Source organism: Calypte anna, chromosome 7 (assembly GCF_003957555.1).
Source record: "Calypte anna isolate BGI_N300 chromosome 7, bCalAnn1_v1.p, whole genome shotgun sequence".
Classification (NCBI taxonomy): Eukaryota; Metazoa; Chordata; class Aves; order Apodiformes; family Trochilidae; genus Calypte; species Calypte anna.
Genome location: NC_044253.1, coordinates 1,670,285 through 1,688,348, shown reverse-complemented (window position 1 = coordinate 1,688,348; position 18,064 = coordinate 1,670,285). Strand labels below are relative to the sequence as shown.

The following is an 18,064-nucleotide window of genomic DNA, read 5'->3' as shown; positions in this document are numbered from 1 at the left end:
TGGTTCAAAGGTTGGACTCGATGATCTCTGAGGTCCCTTCCAACCCAGCCAATTCTATGATTTTATGATTCTCCTGCAGACTAAAATGACAAAAAGCTATGTAAAAAGCTATTTTCCCAGGTGAGACCCATGCTACTTTAAAGTTCAAATTGTTGCCAAAGCATTTCAGCCCCACAGGTAAAAAAGGGAAAAGGTGACAGCAGAGAAGGAGCCACGTTCCTCTGTGGGAAAGAAATCACCCTCTGGTTTTGTACTTCCATTTTATTTTAAAGATCTTCCAGAATGAGAAGGATGGACTGGAAACAAAAAGGGGGACCTTCCATGCTGCAAAATTAATTTGCACTGAATTCTTTTTGCCTTTTTTCCAGCTGATCCCCTCTCTACTCAGCCTCCCAGAGCTTTCACCATCAGTTTCCCAGGGATGGTTACAGAGCCAGATGTTGGAGATTAAATCCATCTCCACTCTCAAGTGCAAGGTTTAAAAGTAAGCAAAAACACAGCCACAAACGAGGTAAAATGTAATTGTAGAAACAAACATTAAAACCAAGCAATGGGTCAGGTTATGAAGTGATGGAATCAGGGGACTGTTTTGGTTGGAAAAGACCTTCAAGCTCATCAAACCCAGCCCTTAGCTGCTGGAGGTAACAGAAGCTCAGAAGAATTTGCATCAGATCCTAGGAGGACTAACAGCATTTTGAGAGCAAAAAAGCAATATGAGTGCTATAGCATTTCCTACAAAGTGCAATTTTTGAGTACATCTGTGGTGCTTTTGCATTGCCTCATTTTTTACTTTAATTCTACTTACTCAACACTGCAGATTTCATGGCATGACAGGATAACTGTGTTACCCCAGCCAGGCTGGTGTTGTGTCAGAGCTGCCTTCTGAAGCCAGGGCACTTTAAAACCACTTTTGATTGTGATTACATCTACCTTTTGTAATCAAAATTTAAAAAGGGAAAGATTTATCCCACTCTGGATGTGTGGGATCCCACTATCTAAAATTCACACAATACAAAATCTGCAGGTTTGCAGAAAACAGATTAAGTTTCAAGTGCTGGTGGAGGCTTTTTCTGTGACTTCAATCAGGAAGCTCTGGAACACCAGGCAGGGAGTTTTACTGAATTTTTATGCCAAGTCTGTGATGTTTCACAGATCAGAAAGACAGGCAGCTCCTCTTCTCCGGGTAGACATTTCAGAACATGAAAGCACCATCTCTCCTGAGCTTCCTGTGCCTGTGGTGAGAACTTCCTTAGGTCTTCCTACAACATCCTACATGGAATTTGAAGTATCCTCCTCAAACCAAACACACACTCCTTGTCCTGATACATATTTGACATTCTCTATTTCCCCGCCGCCTCTGCTGGGCTTTTGAAAATGAATTTTAATCATGTCCTCTACACTTTCCTCATCATCTTCCATCTCTGGAATTCCTTGCAACAGGATGGTCTTCTTAGAAATCCCACCGTAGACCTATTGAGGAAAGAAAACCCAATGTGCATTAGACATCAGCTGTTGCATGTGCCTCTACAGGAACTGGCAGACACTGGAGATAAAAACCTCCCTGAGCAGGTATGGCTGGGATCCTTCATGACATGTGGAGCCTTTAGACAATGCTGTCTATTTCTGTCACTGAAAAAAAAAAAATAAATCACAGAAGTTCCCAACTCTGCCAGCCAGAACCAGGCACAAAGAGCACCACAAAGTGTGCCCCACTCCACACACACCCACGTGGGATCTGGGGATGCCTGATGCCTGCAGACAGCATCACTCCACACAATCCCATGCCAGCCCATGAGTCCCACCTGCCTCAAACACACACACACACACACTCCAGACAATGCTTTAATTATAAAGGACTGATTATATACACAATCCTGCCTTGATTACCATCTATTCATACCAACTAAACAAACAGTTTCCCCGAGAACACCATGAGCCAGCAGTGGAGTGTTGCAGGGAAAGAAAGTCAGCATTTGGGCTGAATGAATGAAAAAGATGAATGAGCCAACATTTGGTGGAACAAGAAGGGGCTCTGCTGAGACTGTCAGCATCCTCATTAGGGATGAGTGTGACAGTGCTTGGTGACTCAGGAAGATGTTGTTGTGTCTGCTATTAACCCACTTCACAAACAATTCAGTATCTGCCTCCCGTCTAGCACGGGCTGCATGGTAAGTAGGGATATAATTTGATCAAAGACATGCACACCCTTTTAAAATAAATTATAGCTTTCACCCTGCAAAACATGAGCTTAGCAGCAGAGCAGCGTGCTGCAGGCTCACACTTGCTCATAAGTTTCACAACACGCATGACAAAAAAGCTCCTGCAGCCCTCAGAACCAAAAATCCTGCCCATATCTCATCTTTCCCACGTATCTGCACTGTTTGTGGAGTAGGTTCTTTTACCTGCAGCTTTTTCAAGTGTACACAGGTGTCTGGGGACACAGAGAGCCTATAGGAATGCCCATTTACATGGAAGGGGTATTTGGCACGTCTCACAAAGCTGTTGGCTGCTGTAAGGAGAACGACAAAAAGAGAAGTCAGGGTAATGCAATCCAAAATGCATTTTGTGAGCTTATCAAAGAACAGAGGAGTATTTCCCTACAGGGGTCTAGAAGCCAATAAATGATTGCATACTTTGAGATTCTTTACATGCATTTTGCAGAAAGTTTATATGGCAGTTCAAAACCCAAGCAAAATCATTAAATAGCCTCAAAAGCTTCTGAAATAAATCCAAAGCAGCTGCTCTAAATGGATGTGGCCCCACTGACCTGCATAGAATTCCATACAGTGGGGCAATCTGAAAGCCTGCCTAAATTCATTGTCATGAAAAAAGAGCTGAAATCAGAAACATTTTCCTCATTTTCTTGTTGCAATATAAGTCTCCAGCAATAGAATGAAAAATTAAAACAGGTTTTTGACCAAGGAATAACTAAATCTCACAGACTGCCTATCAGGTCCTATTTAATCAAATAGGAATATGATGAAATACTGCTTTATTTACAGAGGTGGAGGGTGAAGCCACATCTTTTCCTGATCTATTGGACTCCCCACGAGATGAATTTGCTGCGTTCAGTGTTTTAAGTTAACACAGAATGCAGTAAGGAATGGAACATAGGGCAGGATGGGCATTATGGCCCCTACATCTCCCCACCAAAGCATCCCATGGTACCTCCAGGCCTGAGGAATGTCACAGCAGCTGCTCCAGACTGCTTGTCATAGCACACATCTTTGACTTCCCCTCCTCCATATTCAGACTTCTGGAAATTCAGCTCTAGTTTGTCTCTCATCCACTCTTCAGGAATGGGTAGCTCAGGGACTTCAGAAACATTGATCTTCCTGCCAGAAATAGTGACATGGAGCTAAAAAAAAAAAAAAGATTGTGGGTTTGGTGTTTTGTTGGGTTTTTTTGGTGTGCTTTGTGACTGAAAACCCTCAAAAAAACCTGAATATAAAGCTTTAAAGTGCTACAAGTTTGTATCTTCATAGTTTTGTATTTCAGCTTCATTTTTTTTCATATTTCAGTTTCATATTTCATATTACCTCAAATTTGACTCCCATACCAAGTGCAGTGGGCTTCCCTCTGATCTCTGCTGTTTTGCTGTCCAGATCCACAGTATATTTATCCATTTTTATCAGCCTCTGGGCAACTAAGGAAAAAAAAAGCAAAAACCAAACACAAGTTTTCAGATAAGAAAACTGTTTAATCATTAGAACCAAAACCATTCCCCAGTCACTTAAGCAAAATCTCCTTTTGCATCAGTGAAGCAGACATAACTAGCATTAAGGCAACCAGATCCCTATCCATGTCTCCAGGCATGTCTGTTTCCATAAAATCTCACTGGTTAGAGGCAAAATAGATTATCTTTGGAACAGGCTAGAAAAGTAGATTTTTTTTTTCAATATAAATATATATTTTAATGCTGCTAAAGGATGCTCTCAAAGTGCATCAAATATGAATAGTAGAGCTTTCCCTTTGGCAATGAATTTCACCAGAAACATCAAGTTGATACTTAACATATGCATCATACCTTCTTCAGCTTCAAAGGTGAGCAGTGCCTCGTTTCTCTTCAGGCTGAATGGGATTTTTGTAGCTACATCAAAACCACAGTGAGTGTCCAGCTCTGGATGATCACCCTGCACCTCTTCCAGGTGACTGAAATTCAGTTTCATTTCTGCTACTTTCTTTTTAATCTGGTGCTTTAGAAACAAGACAGGGGAAAGAAAAAAAAAAATCATTTCTGTAACTTCTTGCAGAATGGAAGAATGAAGAGTAGTCTTTCCTTGAAGTGCTACATATGTCTTGTTTGGAAAACATTTAATAGTCAAGCAGATTGAAATCATGGCTGGTAAACCAGGTATAACTCCTGTAACTAATCTGACCAGTTGGATTTATCTATTACTGGGGGCTTAGTCAGTGAGGCAGCTTTTTCCCCCTCTTTTGATGATTAACTTTGAACTTAAACATGACCTTACCCCATAAACATTTAATGAAGTCCATGGGCATTTCCACCTGCAGAAGCAAACTACTTTTGGTATCTAAAACTTGCAAAATGGAAGTATCAGAGTCGTTTGTGTTCCCATTTATTTTTGCCCATCACCATGAGAAGCCAGCAAACAGCCCTGTGTGTTGCCAGCTTAGCAAAGCAGATCAGAGGAGCCAAAAATGTTATAAATAGAGTAAATCACAACCACGTTTGAAAGTGTTGGTTAGGAAAGGCTTTGCCAGACCTCAGGGAGTTTCAGATAACTCTTTTCCAGAACTATTTTAAAATGAAAGCCTGCCTGGAGAAAAAAAAAAATACTGCTTGTGTCAAGATAAAATAATCAGGGGGATTAAAAGATTTCTGCCACCTATCTTCACAACTGGCATCTTGTCTAGGAGCCCACTTTCTTTCCATTCCCTCAGCAGCCACCAGAGACATTCTTCCTGAAGATAATTCAGATGTAGGCCCCTGTGCATGCCCAATTTTCCTTCTAGAGGAGCCTTGCCCTCTCCAGGGACAAGGAAAATTGAGGAGGTTCAACTGATCAGCATCCCCTGAGGTTAGAAATAGGATTTAGAAAGCTCATGTTTTGATACTGTTCGTGCTAAACCAGGTAACACCTGCACAGAGCTTCAATCTCTGTATAAACAACAACAAAAAAAAAGAAGGTCTCAGTTTTCATTTCATGGTAAATTTCCCAAAATATTTGGGTTTCTTCCAATTTGGAAGGAAAACAGGTTTTTAGAAGCTGAAATGTCCAGAAGGCAAGTTCAGGTTTCTGAACCCCTCAGAATCTGCAGTAGTTTCACCAAAAGAGAGTCTGGATCCTGCCTGGCACTCTGCTTGGTACCACTGGTGTTCAGCCAGCTGCACATGGACTTAGTGCTGACTTGGGCTCCCAGGAGAGACTGGCACCAAGTCAAGCTCAGTTTGGGTTAAAATAAACTCTGCCTCTGCCATAGAAATGGCACACTCCCTTTCTTCCATCCTCCTACCCAAGAAATACAGAATTAGAGTACTTAAAAACCACCCATGTTTGTGTATTTTTTATTCTAGGGTCTCCTGTTAAGCACTTTTTCTGCTTTTCTTCATTCAGCATTTCAGATACTTCTTTCTTTCTCTATCCTCAGCTTCATGTTTTCTTGCCAGCTAAAATCAGAATACAGAATTCAAGCTCTATTTTATATTGAAAGCAGTAGAGGTTCAAATGCTGAACAACTGGTCCCAGAAGCCTAAAACTGACCCCATAAAAATGTCAGCTCCCAAAAGACAAAGAGCAAAACATTACAAACTTTACCTGGTTATGTGGCAAAGGCTTTGAGCTGCACTGGGCAATCTCTTCTTGGAGCTTTTCAATCTCTCTCTGCAGCTCAGCATTTTCTTCATTTAGCTTATGGAGGTCTCTCTACAGCCCCCAAAACATATTAAATGAAAAATTAAACACTCAGAAAACAAAAATACATTTCAGCCAGCTCTGGAGACATCAGAAACTGTTTCAGCTTTCAGTTATTCTACATGACAGCCATGCACAATACATTAGGGGTTTTCTGGAGGCTGAGAAGGAAAGGATGGAAAAGGAACCAGCCCAAGTGCAGTTAGCTCCAGGGGGAAGGTGGCTCCTTTAAAGCCATGAACCATCCAGACACTGAGAGCCATCCCATCAGCTGAAGATAACGTCCATCAGCAGCCAGGTGGTGGTAATGACCTCTTCTGGCTATAACATCCAAACATTTCTGACTGGAAAACCAACACCAGCTTTCAGAAAAACCTAACCCTGACCCTAACCCTGACCATAACCCTGAACCTAACCCTGACCCTAACCCTAACCATAACCCTGACCCTAACCCTAACCCTAACCCTAACCATAACCCTAACCATAACCCTGACCCTAACCCTGACCCTGACCCTGACCCTAACCATAACCCTGACCCTGACCCTGACCCTAACCCTAACCATAACCCTGAACCTGACCCTAACCCTGACCCTAACCCTAACCATAACCATAACCCTAACCCTGACCCTAACCATAACCCTGACCCTAACCCTGACCCTAACCCTAACCATAACCATAACCCTAACCCTAACCATGCCTAAGCTGGTCATTATATTTTAATTATATTTTTAATTATACATTGTTTTGGTCGTTTGGAGTTGGTTATAGTTTTGTCTAGGGGGTTTCCTTAGTAATTTTATGGTGTTTGTGTGTGACATTTAACATGATAGATACGATGATAAATGGTATTGATTTTTTAATGTAACTCCAGTGTTGAAGAGAGATTAAAGTTGAAGAATAAAATGTGTGATGAAAATGTGATGGATAGAGTGAAAATTATCACTTGAAACTCCAGTGGTGTTGGTTAGAAAGTTAGAGCACATGTAAAAATTGTAAAATATGCCCAGCAACCATAAACTAAAAGGCAACACAGCTTAGTAGGTATGTGAGAATTCCATAACCAGATGCTATCCAAAGTGCTATATATATATTTTTTTAATTATATTTTAATAGCTTTTAATATTGAAGCCATGATTTCTGCTCAGTCATTTACAGGCCAGACAAAACCTCACTGAAACCACCTCCTTGACAGCCTACAGAAACTTCTCCTGTTGCTCTACTCAGGACTTTTATCACACTGGTTCTTAGTCTGCCACTGGAAAACTCCATGTAGAACGTTTTAGTCATGGAGTCTGCAAAACATCACAGTCCTTTCAGCTGAGAAGGAAATATTACCCTTATTTCTCTAACCTGCACCTCTTACCCAGCTCCCCAGGTACTGACTGCTGGCAGCACTCTCCATACCTCAGAGCTGTCCCCAGATTTATTAATGTCCTGAAGCTGTTTCTTTTCAAAGTCTGCCTTTATCAGGTACTCCCTCTGCTTTAAAAACCTCTGTATCAGCATTTAATTTACATTAAAAAGCAGCTCTTCTATTTTGCAGTGCTTCCCTAGATAGTAAAAAGAAAAATATTTTGATTTTTTTTTTCTTCCACAGGAACAAAACCAAACCAAACCTTAAGTGAGCCCTTTATTTGTTTATAACACTTGGCAGAAATATTTCCCTTAGACTTGCAAGTGTAATTACCACAGAGCCCAACACCAGCGTGGACCCCTGAAGAGCAGAGAACAAGTTAGACAAACTGGGGGAGAGTTTAGATTCTTTCAGCTTATTTCATAGAATCATAGAATCATAGAACTGGCTGGGTTGGAAGGGACCTCAGAGCTCATCAAGTCCAACCCTTGATCCACTCCCCCCGTGGTTCCCAGCCCACTTAGTGCCACAATCCAGCTCTTTGGAAAGATCTCCCAGACACGGAGAATCCACTACTTCCCTGGGCAGCCCATTCCAATGCTGATCACCCTCTCCAGAAAGAAATTCTTTCTCATCTCCACCTAAACCTCCCCTGGCACAACTTGAGACCCCTGCCCTCTTGTCTTGCTGAGAGTTGCCTGGGAAAAGAGCCCAACCCCCCCCTGGCTCAACCTCCTTCAGGGAGTTGCAGAGAGTGATGAGGTCTCCCCTGAGCCTCCTCTTCTCCAGCCTCAACACCCCCAGCTCCCTCAGCCTTCCTCACAGGAATTCTGCTGGATCCCTTCACAGCCTCCTTGCTCTTCTCTGGACCTGCTCCAGCACCTCAAGCTCCTTCCTGAGCTGAGGGGCCCAGAACTGGACACAGGACTCAAGCTGTGGCCTCACCAGGGCTGAGCACAGGGCAGAATCCCTTCCCTGGACCTGCTGGCCACGCTGTTCCTGAGCCAGCCCAGGATGCCATTGGCCTTCTTGGCCACCTGGGCACACTGCTGGCTCCTCTTCAGCTTCCTGGCAATCCAGACTCCCAGGTCCCTTTCTGCCACTCTGTGCCCAGCCTGGAGCTCCCCATGGGGTTGTTGTGGCCAAAGTGCAGGACCCGGCACTTGGAATGTTGAACCTCATCCCCTTGGGATCATCCCAACTCTCCAGTCTGTCCAGGTCCCTCTGCAGAGCCCTCCTGCCTTCCAGCTGATCCACACTCCCCCCAGCTTATCTTAGCTTTTCTTTTTTTCCATGATTCCAGCAGGTACTTCCTAGAACTTGCCTTCAAGTTCTTTAGTGCTTGGTTACTGCTTTCCATCTCATTGTGGGATGTGCCAGAAGCATCAGGGCTCATCATTTTCTGGAGAGAAAAGAAGAGGTTTTCACACTGAGAGACATCATCCAAGTGAGGCTTCAAGAGGAAAAAACAAACCCCCTGCCAATGGGGGAAGCATTTTGCCACAGCAGTTTTCAGTTCATGTCCAGTGATTACAACCCAACTTCTGTTTTCTGTCTGCATATTTGCTGGTTTTCTCCAATTATTCAGGCAGGGATTGTGGTGAGGCAAACATTTGGAGAGACCAATTGTATTTATAATTAAACCCCCCCAGTAATTAAACCCTGTCTGTCAGAGGGGAGCATATACAGCATAGTTTTTTTTAAATGCCTTCAGATAATTAGGCCAAATCACTGACATTTTTTTATGTCTGTACAGGACAAAAATCTAAGGAAATGGCTCTTGGTCAGTAATCATTCTTTGCAGTCAAATGAAAAACATTTACAGGCTAATATTTTGATAAATAAGAAAAGCATGATGTCTCCGTGCTCTTCCACAGGGAACTGAGCCTTTCAAACCCACAAATGTTTGTTTATCTGTGTTTTTTTCTCAGCAGTTCCTCTAAAAGAATGCATAAAGGATGTGCAGGCATAATGGGAAAAAACATTCAAAATGGGATGATTCCAAGCTCGGGGAGATTGGACAATAAACGGCAACTTCAAGCAGGAGGAAGGTGAGAAAAGAACCATTTCAGGATTCAAGTACTTCAGGGCAGAAGTTCACAAGCATGGGAAAACAATAACTGGGTAAAACCCAAGAAGGGAGAAAATCTTCTCAGCTTTGTTTTGTTTCTATGGCTGCAATATTCTGCAGAAAAGGGGAAAAAAAATAATCCAAAGAGACCTCCTGAAGCAATCCCTCCCTTTTACTCAAGATTACATAAAACTTGAACGTGGACCATGAAAATTAGGCATGGAAAAGGTCTAAGTTAGATAATCTTGTCAATTCTCTTGGTAATGCTGGGTATTTCCTACAAGCAATAAAATGCAAACTATTTTTTTCCACTGCCTTGTCCAGTTTCAAATATCCAGTAAGCAACGGGGAAATCCCCAGCTGTGTATAACTTAAAACTGGAAAAAAACAAATATTCCTTCACTCAAGGGATGGAGTGCAGGAAAGCAGAAGGATCCATGTGCTACAGCTGGAAGCTGATAAGAAGGCAGGCATGGTTTTTACTGAAAAATGGTCCAAGACAGGAGTTTTCAGCCTGAAAGAAATAAAAATAGCAAGGAAACCCCAAGAAATCCCAGGGAAAGTCCCATCCAAACTACTTGCCACACTGCAGGAACTGAATGAAGGGAGATGCCAGGAAAAAGGAAAGGGAAAGGAAGGAAAGGGAAGGGGAAAGGGAAGGGAAGGGGAAAGGGAAAGAGGGAAGGGAAGGGAAGGGAAGGGAAGGGAAGGGAAGGGAAGGGAAGGGAAGGAAAGGAAAGGAAGGAAAGGAAAGGAAAGGAAAGGAAAGGAAAGGAAAGGAAAGGAAAGGAAAGGAAAGGAAAGGAAAGGAAAGGAAAGGCAAGGAAAGGCAAGGCAAGGCAAGGAAAGGAAAGGAAAGGCAAGGAAAGGCAAGGAAAGGCAAGGAAGGGCAAGGAAAGGCAAGGAAAGGAAAGGAAAGGCAAGGAAAGCAAGGCAGGCAAGGCAAGGCAAGGCAAGGCAAGGCAAGGCAAGGCAAGGCAAGGCAAGGCAAGGCAAGGCAAGGCAAGGCAAGGAAAGGAAGGAAAGGAAAGGAAAGGAAAGGAAAGGAAAGGAAAGGAAAGGAAAGGAAAGGAAAGGAAAGGAAAGGAAATTCCCCTAAGAAACTTCACAGACAGAGGACAGGAAAATTGTAACAGGTTCTGTGAAGCTGACACTTTGGAATGGGACTTCCCCCTGTGGAAACAGGAATCAGGAATGTACAAAGTATGAAAGGGTGGAAGAAAGGGAGCCAGGAACTTTCAGAAGCACTGTCTGAGCACAAACCTTCATTCAGAAATAGTACTGTCAATAAAGACTTTTATTTCCATCAGGAGATACTTACAAAGCTGTTATCTTTCAAAGCTGGTGAGGGACTTGTAAAATCCATTTGTAAAAACCTGAGGGAACAGGGAAAAAAACCCAAACATTGTGTGCAGTGCCTTTTTTTTTTTCTTTCGTTATTGTCTTTTTTTTCTTTTTTTCTCTTTCAGGATAACAAAGTACCCAAAAGGAATCCCAGAAGCTGTGTTAAGCTAAATAATTTTTAAATGTAAATATATCATTTTATGGGCAGAAGTGATATATTTTGGATAGCTGAAGCCTCCCTTTTTCACTGAGCCTGGAGGCCAGGGATAATATGAGGAAATTTACATCCACAACTTAATTTTTCTGTCCTGGAACTTATGTTCCAACCTTTATGCTATTTGTGTGCCATTACACAGAGGTTTAACATCCTGTCTGCTCTGTGATTAAGAATTACAACACTTAAACGTTTTTAACACCAAAGAAAACACTTTCTTTACACAGGCAAACTCCGGGATCTGCTGCCACGACCTTTTGTGGCTGGGAGGATCAAATGGACCTGGGACAAGTTCGTCTGGAAATCCTGAGGTCGGTTTTTTACCCCCACCCCACACACACCTCCCCTGCTCCATTCAGCACCGAGCTCTGAAACCCCAGGGCTGAAAATTCCCAGATTTCTCTCAAACCGATCCATTTCCTCGTTTTTAAAAATAAAAACCACCCTCCCTTGGCTCCTCCAGACGAGAAGCCTCGTCCGGTCTGTGCCACTGAGCTTCTCCAAGCTCTAGTAGCCCAACCACCCTCACTAGCCCCTCACTAGCCCCTCACTAGCCCACTGAGGCCAGGGAAGCCCCCCAGCCACCCCCTCCTGTGCGGGGAGCCTCCTGCTCGTCCCCCTCCCCAGGCTTCCCCTGAGGACACGATCCGCACCCCGCACACCTCACAGCACCCCCACGGCGATGGGTCCTGGGCAGCCCCGCAACCCCTCCGGTACCGGCCGGGGACACCTTCCCGGAACCGGGACCGGCCCCTTTCGCTTTCGTTTCCCCATCCACCCTATCAGGCGGACGGGGCGGCCCGGCACAGGGACACGGCCGGAACCACCGCTTCTCTTCCTGGAATTCCCGCACCATTCCCCCACCCCTAACCAAGGATCGGCTCCCAGACCCCCTCCCGCACTCCCTTCACGTCCCGGGGAGGGAGGGATGAGCTAAGGGACTCGATGGACTCCGGCAGAAAAGGGGGAAATCCCGGAGAAGGGGGTGGGCTGGGAAAAGGGGAGGCTGCAGGGGGGCTTTAAGGTGCCCATCACCACCCCCTGCCATCCCAGCAGCTTTTCACCCATCTCAACTTGGCTGCAGACTTCTGGAGTTGTCATTGAAGTGGCAAAAACTTGGTGTCCTCAGGCTAATTCTGGTGATTTTGGTGTATTTGGTTATTTACTTGTATTAGTTATTACTTATATTACTTTTAAACCACCTGGTCTGACAAGATGTGTTCTTATCACAAGGAAGAGGTGATTCTTTGTCCCGCTGTGGCAAAAGGCTGAAAACATTCACTGACAGAAACATTCACTTCTCCTGCTGGAGATGCCTCGTTCACCAAAATAATTTCTGGGAAAACCCTGAAAAAAAAACCCCAAGGAGTGGGCAGTGGCCACACAGCCCTTTCCCTGGGATGGCAGCAGCCCACCAGCTCTGAGGGACCCCCCATCTTGGGAGGGAGCCCCACATCTCAGAGGGAGCACCCATATCTCAGAGGGACCCCCATGTCTCAGAGGGACCCCCACATCTCAGAGGGATCCCCACATCTCAGAGAGAGCTCCCACATCTCAGAGGGAGCCCCCACATCTCAGAGGGACCCCCACATCTCAGAGGGAGCCCCTACATCTCAGAGGGACTCCCCCCATCCTGGGAGGGACCCCCACATCTCAGAGGGAGCCCCTACATCTCAGAGGGACCCCCACATCTCAGAGGGAGCACCATGTCTCAGAGGGACCCCCACATCTCAGAGGGACCCCCACATCTCAGAGGGATCCCCACATCTCAGAGAGAGCTCCCACATCTCAGAGGGACCCCCACAACTCAGAGGGAGCTCCCACATCTCAGAGGGAGCACCCACATCTCAGAGGGAACACCATGTCTTAGAGGGACCCCCACATCTCAGAGGGAGCCCCTACATCTCAGAGGGACCCCCACATCTCAGAGGGAGCACCCACATCTCAGAGGGAGCCCCTACATCTCAGAGGGATCCTCACATCTCAGAGGGAGCACCATGTCTCAGAGGGACCCCCACATCTCAGAGGGACCCCCACATCTCAGAGGGATCCCCACATCTCAGAGGGACCCCCACAACTCAGAGGGAGCTCCCACATCTCAGAGGGAGCACCCACATCTCAGAGGGAACACCATGTCTTAGAGGGACCCCCACATCTCAGAGGGAGCCCCTACATCTCAGAGGGACCCCCACATCTCAGAGGGAGCACCCACATCTCAGAGGGAGCCCCTACATCTCAGAGGGATCCTCACATCTCAGAGGGACCCCCACATCTCAGAGGGAGCACCCACTCTTGGGTCAGAGGAATGAGCTGGGTCCCTGGGGCAGGAGGTGGCAGAGGGTTTGCTCCCCCATCCTTGAGGAGCGTGGTTGATTTATAAGGCCTTAAGAATTCATAAATGATCATAGAGCATAAGATTAATGAAATTTATGAAAAGATTCATAAAAATGATCCATGCCAGAGGCACCCAGAGTCAGGCAGCACAGTCACTGGTGGGCACTCTAAAGGCAATGCCAACTTCTAAGGTCTCCAAGTCTTTTTCAAGCCCTTTGGCTGGCTGTGCTTGGTGAGTTGCATGAAAGCACCAATCTGACCACTACCTCCAAACTTCCCCTCACAAAAAAAGCTCCATCTTTGGCTCAATCAATCCCCAGCTCTGTGACCACAACTCCTACTGGCAGCACAGGGAAGGGAGGGGAGGAAAGCTTGAACATGAACATCAGTCAGCTGAGAGGAGCCATGAGCTGACTGGTGTGAGGTGACTGCTGGCTCCAAACATTGTCAGCCCGTGGGTACTCATGTCCTGAAGACATTTCAGGGGAAGAAAAGCTTGGATTTCCATGGTGATCCCTTTGAGAAAAGCACTGCCTCCTCCTCGAAGGGGCTGGTGAAAGGTTTTGGTTACTGAGTGACCCTTCGTGTAGGTATCTAAAGGTGGTTTATGTGTCCTCAGAGAGCTGGTAAGCCCCAGGCTGTTGTGCAGATGGTGTTGCCAGGACAGACTGGACTTGTTGTGATGGGAGCTGTCAGGCAGCAGGTACAGAGTGTGTGTGCTTAAAGCATGGCTGGGTGAAAGGAAAGTCCTGCAGACACGTTCCACTGAGAGCTCTTGGATTCAGGAGCAGACTGAACCCAAAGTTGTAGCCCAGCTGTCAACCACAGCTGATTGAATTCAAGACTTCCTGTCTGGTTCAATACTCACAACAGATGTGTTGCAGCCCTGAATACAATTTGGGTAATGCCTGTGTCCCAGGCCAAAGGGAAAAGAAAGCACATTGCCTGCAGCTTTGCTCTCAGCTGGCTGCTCTTTTAAACACCACACTCAAAATTGCAACCAGGCTTGCACGTTGGTGAAATACACGATTGTGTGTGGTTAGCAGTCCATCAGCACAGACTGCTGAAGGAATTAGTGCTCAGAAATTCAAAGTATGCCACGTAGCTGGGGAAGGGAGGAGAAGCTGACTTTGTCACTTAGCAGATGTGGGCAATGGCTGAGCTCTGCGGGCACACTCCAGCACCCAGATGGAGGGTTTCAGAACTTCCACTCTCCTTTGCTCTACAGAGGGAGGCTTGGATTGCACCCTGCTTGGACAGGAATCCCTTAGTGCCACTGAATGCAGTAGGAGTTTTACCCATGGGGTAATTATTATGGCAGTTTCAAACGTCCTTTTCTGGGTTTTAAGATAAGTGCCTGACATGGTGACCTTGGAGTCAAGCTATTTTTATTTTTTTTTGTATTATTATTTTCTGCCATGACAATGGAAATCTATGTTTACTGAAGTAAAAACAAAGTTTGTTACTAATGAGTAAAAGGGAGAGGTTTATCTGGAGAAGCCAGGGAGGAGGAGGTGGTTATGTTATGACCTAAGTACATCAGATTTCAGACTGAAGTGTCAGGGTGGTGGGCTCTTCTCCAGGAACCCTGGGTCATGTTGGGAAGTCACTCCTGATCTGAAAGAGCCATAATTCTCTGAACTCCAGGGAATGCAGCAACTGTTGACATGGCCTGCTCTGGGATTTGAGCTGAACAATATGTTTCTTCTTGTTTGGTGAAGGAAGTTCATTGGAAAGGCTGAACTGGGCTTCAGTTCCTTAACTGGAGTTGGCTTGGGCTCGGTGTGTGAATTATTTCCATGTACTGTGACTTTAGAAGTGTTAGGCACACCTGAATCAGACTAAAGGGAAAAGCATGGACTTCATAAATCTGAGGGGGCTAGCTAAAGGGGAGAATCAAACCAAACACAGCACAGAGGACAAGAACCTTTAAAACTCTCAGGATTTCTCTGAGCAGTCTGCATTGACACCAAAGTTGCTCTCCAGGAGCCTGAGAAACCCCTGGTGAGCTCAGAAATCTGAACTGGGAATGTCAAAAGAAAACCATGACCCTGCTGGCAGTGTAGGATTAGGACTTGCCTGCAGCAAGAAATACTCTGATTAAGCTGGTACCAAAACAACCTGACCATCCCTGAGCTTCTGGACAGGAACTGATAAGAATCTCATAGCATTACCTTTAGAGGGAGAGTATTTTGCCTCATTTAAAGCTAGAACAGATCTAAAGAGGAAAACAACTGGAATTTAGGTGATTAAGTCATAAATGTCATCATGAAACCCTGATCCTTGAGGTACCCCAGCTGCAAAGGAGCCTCCAGACAGGTCTAGCAGCATGTTGGGAGTTTGTTTTGTGCTTTCTTTCAAGACTTGGCCAACAGAGGTTAGAGATGCTTTCTCTGCTTGTCTTCAGTCACAGTCTGGGAAGTGGTGCATGCTTTTGTAGATTATTAATGTCTGGAAAACAAAATAATAATAATAATAGTAATAATAATAATAATAATAATAATAATAATAGAAAGGAAATAAGTTCTCAGGTTCTTCTTTAAGGACATGCTCATGTATTATCACACAAATCCATTCCTTAATGATCAGGGTACAATCATGGTTCTTGATTATCAGTGTTTTGGTTTGGTTTGGTTTTTTTTCTTTTTTCCTGTGTTTGAGTAGTTTTCCTGCATTCTAGGAGAGGGAAGAATTTTAAATGTCTTGTGTGATATCTCACACAGTGTGCAGAATTCTGAGCAGCATCCAAACCCATCCTGATGGTGGTTCTGGATCTGCTGAGCTACCCAAGCCTGGAGTCCATCAAAGCTCCCCATGGGTGAATATCAATTTATTTCAGGGTTATATTGTAAGGGGGTTCCAAAACACATCCTGGCTGTCTGATGAGGCAGAAGGTGCCTCATCAGGAGGTTGGGGAGTTTATTCCAAGAGGTCTGCATTTGGGACATCACAATCCTGAACCAAAGAGCTGATACAAATCTGCATCCCTTCCAGGATGGATTCTGAGCTGTGTCCAGCAGGACTTGGGAATGTTTCAGCTTCCCTAGGATGTGTCCCAGAACACAGCACTATGAGGCAATGCTCAGTAAACAGTCCCAGCAAGAGAAAGCAAACACTGAAGAAGAAATCATCTAAGATGCCTGTTGTTAGGCTTGGATCACATTCCTGCTCTTTGCCTATAAATCACTCCATGTTAATGAAGTTTTTCTTTCAAATAACATCAGCAGTGTTTCAGGGAGGATTATTGGGGTGTAGAAGCAGAGTAAATTCCAGCCTGCAGGACAATTTACACTGAGGAGATGTAAGTGAGGGAGGGGGAGAGGAGGAAAGGGGGGAGAGGAGATGTGCCTGGCAGAAGTATTCATCTGTGCTTCCATTTTATCTGCTGAATGAACAGAAATTGATTGTCTATAGTCCTTAGGAATAAAATGAATGAATATCCTATCAAGATAAACTGCTGGGGAGTGTTTCAGTAAGTGCCTTAATGTCTGGAAAAGAGGTTTTGTGTCCTTTTAATTCCCCCAAAATTATTTAAGGCATTCCGTGCTTCATGAAAGAAACACTGACTGTGTGAAAGCTAATAAGGTCCTGTATTGAACAGAAAGCCATGCTACAGCTGAGCTAAATTAAAAAGTAAATTAAATTAAATTAAAACTAAATTAAAAAGTATAAGAGTTAGAGGAATTGCTCATGTAGAGGACATCTCTGGGAAGTGAAGTAATCCCAGGATTCTATAGCTGGGACCTTGACTTCTGACTGGAAGAACTCAGGGCTAAAACTGGTGAAGGAAAGTCAGTGCTTGAACAACTGGGGATGAGGATCAGACGTGTGTGGTTCAGTTTATGAACACCACTGGTTTGGTCTGAATCTCAATCCCAAATCCAGACAAACTTTAGGATTTAATAACTGATATTCTGCTCTTCCAAGTCTGTAACAAACCTCCTCTAGCTGGGAGCATTTGTGCAGTCAGTCCAGATGAAAAGTTCACTTGTTTGGAGAATGCACCTTCCAACTTCTGCCCTTAAATGTTACCAACCCTAAGAGCTCTGTTTCACGTTTTCAGGTTTATTTTTTCCAAACCTTGGGTTTCACACCACTGCTTCTGACTGAAGATACTTTGCTGCCTCCAGCTCCTCACTAAGTGCCTCATTTGCCTCCATTCTCTGTTTCAGACCTGCCAAGTCACCCTGGTGAGATGTTCCCATGAAAAATGTCCAGTGTGCTGTTACCCACACCTGAGAGCAGCCTCAGAATGCAACTTATCCATTTGCCTTTTTATTGTTTCACCACAGAAACCTTTGTAGCAGTTTCAGGAGGGAGAAAACTTGACTCATTTGGGTAAAAAACAGTCGTGGCAAGGAAGGAAGTTTGTGGAAAGAGTTCAAATATATTTTTTTTCAACCCTTTCAAGATTAACCCAAGTGATTTTTTGTTTCAGACATTTTGGAAAACAGATGTATTTCACAATTTATATTATTATTATTATTATTAATCTGAAATGCAAATTATTTTAAATCAAACCCAACAGAAAACTTGACCTCAAATCCACTGACAAATCACTTTCTATTCTGAAATCCCACACGGAGCTTTATTCCTTTCTAACTTCTCTCCCTTGCATTTGGCTCACAGGTGGAAAACTCGTGGGTTTTATTTCTTCTCTTGGATGTTTCTCAGTGATCACCCTCCCCACTATGAGCAGGCAGGCAATCAAGTCCTTGCAGCAAAGCCTTGGGTATTCAGCACGCTGTGAAGTTTTGGTGAGTTTTGTATCATCCTGGAGTTTGGGGAAAGATGACTCACTAAATTTGGGATATTTGGGGTTTTATTGTGGAGTTTTTACTGGGTGCAGCTGTTAATATTCAGGAATAAGG

At 44.5% G+C, this 18,064-nt stretch overlaps 1 protein-coding gene across 1 annotated transcript; it reads right to left on the bottom strand.

Moving 5' to 3' along the window:
* Positions 1–1,259: 1,259 nt before the first annotated feature.
* NMI (N-myc and STAT interactor) lies at positions 1,260–11,660 on the bottom strand. The gene is made up of 9 exons (XM_030454691.1): positions 11,522–11,660; positions 10,623–10,677; positions 8,555–8,632; positions 5,781–5,888; positions 4,028–4,196; positions 3,540–3,646; positions 3,169–3,358; positions 2,403–2,509; positions 1,260–1,470 (listed from the first exon to the last, which is right to left on the bottom strand). The coding sequence occupies exons 2-9, from the start codon at positions 10,665–10,667 to the stop codon at positions 1,270–1,272; spliced, it is 1,005 nt and encodes a 334-aa protein (XP_030310551.1). The 5' UTR covers positions 10,668–10,677; positions 11,522–11,660; the 3' UTR covers positions 1,260–1,269.
* Positions 11,661–18,064: the final 6,404 nt, after the last annotated feature.